The 9,834-nt window shown below is 49.0% G+C and overlaps 1 protein-coding gene across 1 annotated transcript in view; it reads right to left on the reverse strand.

The window, feature by feature from the left end:
* Window positions 1-2,159: 2,159 nt before the first annotated feature.
* The window catches only part of SLC60A1 (solute carrier family 60 member 1), a gene marked incomplete at its 5' end in the record, with an annotated part of 28,426 nt that continues 20,751 nt past the window's right edge, over window positions 2,160-9,834 (reverse strand). Inside the window, 3 exons of the mRNA XM_077771974.1 lie at window positions 2,160-4,340; window positions 5,493-5,613; window positions 6,808-6,878. Of these exons, the coding sequence (XP_077628100.1) occupies window positions 4,285-4,340; window positions 5,493-5,613; window positions 6,808-6,878 (248 nt within the window). The remainder of the gene's footprint in view (window positions 4,341-5,492; window positions 5,614-6,807; window positions 6,879-9,834) is intronic.

Raw genomic sequence — 9,834 nt, forward strand, 5'->3', positions numbered from 1 at the left:
CAAAAATAAATAAACTTAAAAAAAAACAGTTGTAAGTTTTCACACTGATTTGTCACTATAAAGCATTGCACTTAACTGGAATATGCCCTGTGGGTGTCTGGCTGGCTCAGTCAGAGGCTTGATCTCAGGATTGTGAGTTCGAGCCCCACGTTGGGTGCAGAGATTAAATAATAAAACTTAAAAAAAAGGAATATGCCCTGTAACTGGAGTCCATGAAGGTCAATTCCTTTGGGATAACTTTAAGAGGACAGTGTATAATGGAAAACGAAATAGGAAAGATCGGTTCTACCAGATGGAAAGGATTGGTGTCAAGGAGGTTGTTGGAGCATCACAGCGGATGTTACGGTTCCCATGCGCTGTAAATCCATCCTCATAGGCTCCCACTCTTGTCAAGGCTACCTTCCATGCTGCCCAGTCCAGTGCTGGACGTTCAGTCCTTGTCAGAGCTCAGGGCAGTGTTCGTTACTTCTCCTTGAGATACGAACTCTTCATGGTGCCTTTCAGGAAACCACAGTGTCTCCTGAACTTCCTCCTACTTCCCCGGCTTCTGTCATTTGCTCCACTGGGTCGTATTCTTTTTTCAAACCACTAAGCATTGAAGAACCCCGGGGCTCAACCTTCTGGCCATATGTTCTCTCTCTAGGTGGTCTCCTTCAGTCTCACATCTTTAAGCACTATATGTATGTGACCATGAAATTTATATCTTTGAGCTGGACGTTTATATTTACCAGCCTTGACATCTAAGATAGCATCATAAATGAACGTGTCCGAAACAATTCTTGAGTACCCTGTCTCCTCCAGTGTTCAGTGGCCTAGTCATCTAGCCAGTAACTCAAGTCAGTGCCTTGGGGTCACCCTGGGTTCCCGTTTTTCTCACACCCATGCCCAATCCATCAGCAAATTCTATCCATTCGACTTGAAATACAGCTTGAATCCAATCACGTTCACTGCTTCTGATGCTACCAACATTGTCCAAGCCACCATCATCTCTTGCACGGTTTAGGCAGTGGTGCCCTTGCCAGTGTCCCGGTTTCATTCTTGCCCCACTTTCCTCTCCACACAATAACCAGAGTTATTATTACTTTTAAAAGTGTAAATGAGACCACGTGCCCTGCCTGCTCGCAACTCTCAATGACTTCACGGAAACACAACAGACTCCTGCCATGGCCAGTAGGATCGGGCCCCTGGCGGCCACTCCCGCCTGATTCCTGCTCCTGTCCCCACCTTCCTCACTGCACTTAAGCCTCACTGGCCAGCTTGCTGCCTCTCGGGGACAGTGCACAAATGCTGGCAGGTGCCTGTGCACTCGCCCTGTCCCCTGCCTTCTAGGATCTTTTCCTGGTACTTGGAGTTGCTGCTCCCGCACATCATCTAGTTCCAGCACAGATGGCACGTCCTTATGAAGGCTTCCAGGAGCATCTGCTGCCAGTGTCTCTTCACACTCCCTCCCCTGCTTTATGTTCCTCAGTGGCACTCAAAGCATCCTTCATCCTGTGGCGTGTTCTTTTTGCTGTCTTTCTATCTTCAGCTGCAGTGTAATCTGAGGCAGATGCTTCTATCTCGTTCTCTGTAATTCTCTGCACCTAATCAGTGCCTTGAACATAACAGGTGCTCAGTAAATCCTTTTTTTTTTTTTTTTTTTTAAGATTTTATTCTTAAGCAATCTCTACACCCAACGTGGGGCTTGAATTTACAACCTGGAGATTAAGAGTCACATGTGCTTCTGACTGAGCCAGCTAGGTTCCCCTAAATCTTAAAAACCAATAAATGAATCAATCCTCTAAAAGATCTCTAGGTCACTCTGTCTTCCTTCAGTGAATCTGGAATGGATTAGATGGATTTAATTCCCACCCCCAAGCGTCAGACAGACATCTGGAAACAGGGATCCCACCGCCCTCTGAAATGTCACACTCTTAAAAGGAGATCAGAGAAAAAGCCCTATGTGCTCTGTAACAGGTTTTGAAGTGGGTCCCAAAACCTCTGCCTTCCCTTATTCTGATTGTATGGAAGAGGGAATAGTGATTGTCAGCCTAACAATTTTGTTCCTTCTAAAATATCAGCCTTGTGAACTGTAGTTTGAGAGACTGCTCTTTGGAAAATATCTGGTCATTTGTTTCGGAGCTGCATAGGAAAGGATCGATTGTCCACAATGGAGAACACACTTATTAAATTTAAAATATTTTATTTCAGGAAAGGTGCACTTAGATTTGTTTCAATCTCGTTCTCTATATTCTCAGATTAATCATGATCATCTTAGATAAAGCCATTGATTCTTCTTTCTAAATCTGTATAAAAAGGATGCATTTTTTTTTGTTTTGTTTTTTTAAAAACCACAGGAAAAATACAACTACTTTCTTTCTGTCCAGGTCAGTCACTCCAGTTAGATTGCACGTTGAAGTCTGGCAGCCATCAAATATTTTTGAGTATTTACAGGTATAGTTAAAACTACACCTTTAGACCATCAGCCTTTAAAAGAATTTAGATCTGTCTGACTTACAATAAATATGTAGCAAACATCCGAACAACTTCGAAGCTGCTTACGAAGAGGTTTTAAAAATAAAAGTTGCTAACATTTATCAAGCAGCTTTTAGGTCAGGCATATAATAATTGCTTTAAACAAAGTCACTTCATTCTTTCAGAATTCCTTTGAGGTAGGGTAAGTTCTTTTAGAAATGTCACTTAGATTTAAAAAGAACAAGCCAGGCTGGAAGAACACAGGTGACCTTCCTGCCCCAGGGCCGCAAAGCTAGAAAGCGAGAGCCCGGTCACCACCAGGATGCGGGCAGATGAAGCCGGCTTACGTGCCGATGCTGCCAAGCTAGGCTACAGTGCTCAGTGTGGGGCGTGCGGCTCAGGCTACTGAAAGCCTCGAACCCTTTTTATATTCACGCATGCACATTTGTACATAACGCAGAAAAACTGCACATAAATGAACGTAAGGTCGGTCACCTTCATGGCCATTTTACTGCTTACAGATGCCTCAGTGCTCTCACCCTTTCCAAGTGGCCGGCTCTGGTCCCTCTCTATTCCTAGGGGATTTGCTCCAGGCAGGAGCGCCTACTCCACACTGCTTTCTGTATCCTGTGTGCCCTGAATCACTCGGCAGTCCCAGCTTTTTGTTAAGGAAACCAACTCGACATGGTGTACGGAGCTTGTTTCCTTTATAAAAGATGTAAAGTTTGAGTCGGGTATTTTTGAGAATGTCTTAGTGCTTTTCCTACACTTTTTTGTAAGTGCAGTCAAGTAAAGAAAACCAGAACCTTCATCCCATTCTCCCAGACAATTTCTGAGCCGCTTTTAGCATTGCTTGTGAGCAGTGGTATGCTGGTAGATGTTTAACCATTGGCTCTCCAGGGGGAAGAAAAAAGGGAGGAATTGCGGCCTTTGCCAATTTCTATGGGTGAATCCTCCGACGTGGCTGATTTCGAGCCACCAAACACATTACCACTGAAAGCGCAGTTGCGAAGAGATGGACTGAGTCACACCTCAATATCCTATTTCCACTATACGGACACGCTTAGATAACTTCAAGGAAGTGAGGAGTTGTGAGTGGTTATTACCTTCGTCTTTAATGGAATTGTTAACTTTCTATAATTTCATTTTTAATACTGGCTGAGTTTAACAACTAGCTCTCAAAGTGAAATTTTAACAATCGGCTTTTATAAGCTAGTATGAGCCAGCCCAGCATACCACTGAATTTGTGTCCCAAAGATAGCAAGATTCAACTTTTCCTTTCAAAGTTCTCGATTTTAAACGAACTACTAATAATCAGCAACAGGAATTTGAGGGACTGTGGATTACCAAAAAGTAAAAAGCACATAAATCTTTTGAGTTGAGCATGCCAGGAAATAACTTGGGGTTTGTTTTGACTAATTTAAAATATATCTACATCTAGCAGTGATCATCGAACTTTACAATTTCAACTTATTGTTTCAAACTTCAACGAAAAGCGATATTCAAACCCAGGGTACGGTCCATGCAGGAGGTGGCCAATGGAGCGAAGCGTGTGGCTGTCTTCTTCCTTCCCATGGGGTACCCTGGACAGCTCTGACGGAAGGCCCGAACCAGGGAAGACGAAGGGAACTTGAATATATCCATCCAGTAAACTGCTAATGATTTGCCCAGTCAACTTAATTTCTTCTACCCAACCAAGTATTTGTGGAGAAGATCCGAGCCAAGGTGTGCGGAGATCGCCTCCAGGGCGACCCCCAACTTTCTTGAACACTTTGGTCTGTGCTGGTGCTCAAGAGGCCGGTCGTCTTCACCTGCCCCCTTCTCCCAGTTTTACCTCTGGTAGCACTCTGGGCTTTCCATTCCTAGTACTTTGTCCTGGGTAGGAACTACAACAGAAAAAACAGGTAGCATGTTTCAGCAGCTCTGATTAGCTGCGGCAATTACTCATTCTGAGAGCTTCCCCAGGCGTTTGCTTCTTTTCCACCCTATGGCTCCCCAGACTGACTAGTTCTGGCCAACTGTTGGTGGAGGGAGTTTGTTGGGACTAGCGTCTGGGGCTCAGAGAATAGAGGTTTCTTTTTGTCTCCCGTGAATAGGGGACTCATTAGGTGCTACTCATTGCATATTCTGCAAATATTTCTTGAGCGCGTGGCCTAAATGAAGGTACCATGCTGAGGGCTAGGCTAGACGCCAACCAGTACTGGCCACCTTGGAAGTGGGGCTACAGTTAGTGCTGACTGCCCCCACCCCGCCCCCTCTCCCCCATTGGTCTTCTGTGCTTTAAACAGAGTGGCCATCTGAGAGTCTGAGAGATTAGATTGCAGGTACCTGTTTCTTCCATTTTTGTGTGTGTGATCATTTTGCTTTTATGGAGAGGATGAGGGCTTCACGTGGGCACCTTCTCTTAAGGACGGGCTACATTTACAGCTGATACAGTGGCTGGGACTTTGAGATCTCTGGGCAGAAAGGCAGGGAGGCTCAGGATATGAAACTAGCTCTGGGACACCCCCTGCCTTGAGTCTTCAGGAATGAGACTATTCTTAGGAGGTGTCTCTGCCCCGAAGGAGCTTTTCTTTGCCACTTGGCCTGAAGGACCTCTTTTTGAAAAAGATATCTGGACTAGAGTCAAAATCCCGAACTGTAAAGAGATGGCCAATTAGGTTTCTGGGCCGCTTTCCAGCCAAGGAGGCAGACACTGCGTTTCAGGTCCCCACACGGGCTGGAGAGGGAATTTTGGCCCGTGGTCCCACAGCATGGTGGGACGCAGGAAGCCAAGTTCACGATCTGTGCCCCTCTCCTGATGGAGAAACCATGAGTCAGCCTATCCCATTCCCTCCTGCCCAAAGAGTCGAGCGCGGACAATCGCATGCATGGCAAAGCAGGAAGAGGGGGAAAGGAAGCTGTAGAAAAATAAACATTTCCTTGCATTTTACTTGGAACAGAACAGCATTTGTGGCGTGCTAAGATCTATAGCATGGCGCACGGCCTCACCCCGCTTTGTTTTCCCCCTCTTGTGTAGAAACAGATTCTTTCCTTACCTGATGAGAGTCCCGAGTGCATCCTGTGGAAAAACAGGAGCAAGACATAGAAGGTAAAAGCCAAGCAACCAAAGATCACGCCGCAGACCAGGAAACTATAGCTGCCCTGAGCCTGGAATGTCTGCCAGAGGGGAAAACACAGAGACACAGACTGTCAGAACCTCGCAGGAAGGCGGACCGGAGGAAGCAGCTTTCTCCGACCCCGGGCGGGCTCTGCCGTCAGGCTGAGGCCCGTCTCGCCGAGAGGCAGGGTCATGAGTAGGGGGATGTCTTGGCCTTGTTTCAAGGTTATGTTTGGGGAGGAGGCAGAAATCCTGCTCATGACCCCTGCGGTCCCTTTTAGCTCTGTATCTGGGAAGCTTCTGAAAATATTTTCCTCTTCCCTAAAACTCCGATCAGACTGTTTCTGTACCCACCAGCCGAACCAGAACTCTGCAGAGGAGTTATATATGCCTATGTCTTTCTGTCATGGAAAATTTAAAACACAGGCCAAAGTACCATATGGAATTCCCCTGGGCCCATCACCCAGCTTTAGAGATTAGCACCCCTGGGCCCCTCCACTTCTTCCCTGCACTAGATTACGCTGAAGCAGACCCCAGACCTCACATCATTTCGATGCAGAGCGTATCAGATGTAGCTCTTCCCCCTCCCCACAGGGCACAAGATCAAGAAAGGAGGGTTGGGATTAGGAGCATCTGGGAGACCCAAAGACCTCGGTTTGAACATCCCGTCACTTATTAGAAGTATGACTGACCCGGGGCAAGTTGCTCATTTATCTGAGTTTCAATATTCTCCTTTGTAAAAGGGAGAATGACAACATATCCGCTTGAGTCTTCAAACAAAAGCAGGTGTATTTTTTTTTCCCAGCGCACCCATGAGGCCCGGGCTTGTCTGACGAGCAGCGGGAGGGCTGGCCCTCCATCAGTGCAGGACTCAGGCAGGAGAGCTGGGCCCTGTGTAGGGTGGCCAAAGGCTAGGGGAGCTGAGGTGGGGATGGTAGGTTGAGAAGCGGTGGGAAAAGAACTCCCGCCCGCCGCTCAATCCCACCCCAGGCTCCGGGAGCTGAATGACATTCCCACGGGGCCCCTCTGGCCCCGCTCCCAGACCTGACTTATGTTTGCTTTGGACCGTAGCACACATCCCTTCACATCTCCAGGCCTCACATGCGGAAGCAGAGACAGGTAACAGCCAGAGGGGGCCCTGCCTGCTCTGTGGGACCTTCAGGGAGGGACAGCTTGGGTTCAGAAGGTGGCTGGCTGCATCTTCCCTCCTGCCTGGAGGGGCGTGCCCTAGACGCTGTCCCCTTCCCACATACCGAACCAACCAGCATCTGGAGAACCATCTCGCCAATTCCTGCCCCTGTCACCAGCACCGTGGTCGCACAGCCTAAGCAAAAGAGAAGGATCTGGGTGAGTAAAAGCAAGTTACGGACACAGGAGTCAGCTAGTATAATCCCGGTTGTTTCTGGGAAGACTCTGGAAAACGGTGTGACTGCCTAAGAGGACGAGTTCGAATTCCTAAGATTTCTCAGACTTGAGTCCTTACGTTGGCTCTGGGGATGCTTAGGTCCTGTCATCATTGTATTTTCACGGTTCTAGAACCTTCAGTGACTCAGGGTTGTCTTCAGGGAAAATCCCAAATTGCTTAGCCTGGCATTCGGGGTCCTTCCCAATCTGACTGCTCCCCACCTCTCTGGAAAGATTCCCTGATCTCCTCAAGCTGGCCTCTGCTCCATGCCAACCAGTGTCCTCACTGCCCTGGCACTGTACCGACCAGCCACACCTCCGCTCACTCTGGCAACAGGGCACCGACCCCCTGAGCCCAGGCTTCAGCCTCAGACTCGGCTCCCAACGACTGTGTTACCTACTAGCCCGTAGGCAAGTTCTCCCCCCTTCTCTAGGCCTTGGTGTCCTTCTGTAACTGGGCGTGACAACACCTTCTCCACAGGGTTGCTGTGCGGAGAGTCTCATCCACTACAGGTAAGTGCTTAGCACGGTGCTGGCACGCGGTGAATTCTCGAACCTCCGCCAGTTCTCTGCTTCACCCCTTCAATGCTGCCTTCAGGATGAAGTCCAAATGCTTTCATGGGGTTTGCAGGGCCCGGTCTCTGCTGAGAGCTCAGCCTCCCATCACACCTGCTCACAGTCCACCCTCCAGGAGGTGGTCTTGCTTCCCGCACCTGCACACTCATGCTCACCGCCGGGTCCTGTCACATGCGTTCTCTCCCTCCCTTCCCCTACCCCTTCGCAGGCCAAGCCCCTGTTCATTTTTGAAATTTCTCCTTTAGACTTTCTCCAGGAAATCTCCCTGCCCCAACCCTGCAGTAGGTGCTCTCTGTCTCCCTCAGCCCCTCCGCCCTTCTCCTGGTACCCCACTGTCTGTTTGCAGGATAGCCTTGCCCTCTGGGCTGCGAGCCCACGAGAGAGGACTGGGCCCCGAATTGTATTCAGTGGCGTACACTACTGCTAATTACTAGCCCAGTGGCCAACATCTCGTAGAGACGTAGTGTTGGGTTTTTGTTTGTTTTACTAAAACAGAGATTATTGTTCCTTACTTCAGGCTTCAAGTTCCTCTGTTGGTCTGGCTCACGTTCACATTAGTCTCTATGCCTTTGCTGTCACTTTGTTCACTGCCCCTGCCCCACTCTTCCCTGGAATGTCTTTCCTTTTTCCTTCTGCATTTCCAGATCCTGGGCCAGCTCGCATCCCATCTCCTCCAGGAAGCGATGTGTGGATTCAACACTGGGCACTCCCTTCTCTGCATCCCAGTAGCACCCACTGTCTATTCCACTCATTCATTCAAAAACCTTCCAGTACTTTCTGCACATCAGGTACCGAGCTAAACACTGTGAGTGCTCGGATGAATAATTAGAGTGAACATATGTATTGAGCGCCTGTGAGTCAGTTAAGCTGCTAAGTCAAGTACCTTGTATTTTGTCAAATGCACAAACAATCCTAAAGATAGGCATTTGCACCCCCATTTTGTAGATGAGAAAACTGAGGTTCAGAGAGGGGAAGAAAATTGAATCGTAACAAGGTCTCAAAGCCGGAAAGTGTGCAGGCAGGACTGACGTTCAGGTCTGCCAATGACCTCAGAGCCCACGCTCCTGCCCTTGTTCCCTGCTGGTGCCCGTTGTCGAGGAGAGGGCACAGATAACAGGTTCAAAAGCTGTAAGGGTCAAACAGGAGAGGCAGGTACAAAGGAGAGGGACATGTCTTTCTCGGGGTGGGAGTATCAGAGAAGCTTCTAGAAGGGGTGGAGGAAGGACTTGAGCAGGCAGGTAAAGGGACCAGATAGAGTCGAGTGGGCACTCCAGGCAGAGATTAGCTTTTGTGCCATCAGGGAATAGTGGGTAATTCAGCGCCACCAGGACGCGGGCCCTGAGTACAAGCAGTAGGATGGGGGAGCTGCAGGGAGGAGAAGAGCGCACGGGAATATACAAAGGCTGTGACCGCGCGTTTCACCGGGAACGCCCCCCCCACCCCCGCAGCAGGGGACTGGCCGCTAGGTAGTCCCCCGCTGGCCGAACTTCACAGCTTCCCAGCGGCTCCCAACCAATGACACCAGACGTCATGGAAACAGAGCCGAGGCCTTGGGTTGTGTTATCCGTGCTCCAGGTGATTTTAATGTGGGACCAGCACTGAGAACCCCTGAGGGAGGCAAATCTAAAGGGCCCAGGCCAAGACCTGCCAAGGCAGCAATGGAGGCGATCAGAGACTGCAAAATACGGGCACCATGAAATATTCCAAGCAGGCATGTGATGGGAAAGGCCTGAACTGTGGCAGGGACGGCGGGAAATGGGAAGAGGGTGGATCTGAGTGACCATTTATTATTGTTATTATTATACTCCAACATTTGGCTTCTTTAATTATCTTTAGGTAGGCTCCACGCCCGATGTGGGGCTGGAACTCACGACCCTACGATCAAGAGTCACATGCTCCTGTGGGGGGAGGGGAGAGATGTGCATGGAGGAGGGCACTTGTGGGGATGAGCACTGGGTGTTATATGGAAACCAACGTGACAATAAACTATTTGTAAAAAATAATATATTCTGATTTAAAAAAAAAAAGTCACATGCTCCATGGACTGAGCTGGCCAGGCACCCCTGTCCTCTAACATTTGTTGACCACTTACAACTCTGGGATCCACCGCATGACATGTGATGCCAACGTTAATCCACTGATCCGTCTACCCACTGGGGTTTGGCAATCATCCTTAGATTTCGCAGTTCCAGGCCTGCGATCTCTTGTTACTGCGCCTAACTGAGCTGGTTCTCGCTCTAACTGCTGTGGACACCCCCCCCCCCTGCCCCCCCCCCCCCCCACCCACTTGCCCACCCCCC

The sequence above is a fragment of the Crocuta crocuta genome, unplaced genomic scaffold (genome assembly GCF_008692635.1).
Source record: "Crocuta crocuta isolate KB4526 unplaced genomic scaffold, BGI_CrCroc_1.0 scaffold318, whole genome shotgun sequence".
Classification (NCBI taxonomy): Eukaryota; Metazoa; Chordata; class Mammalia; order Carnivora; family Hyaenidae; genus Crocuta; species Crocuta crocuta.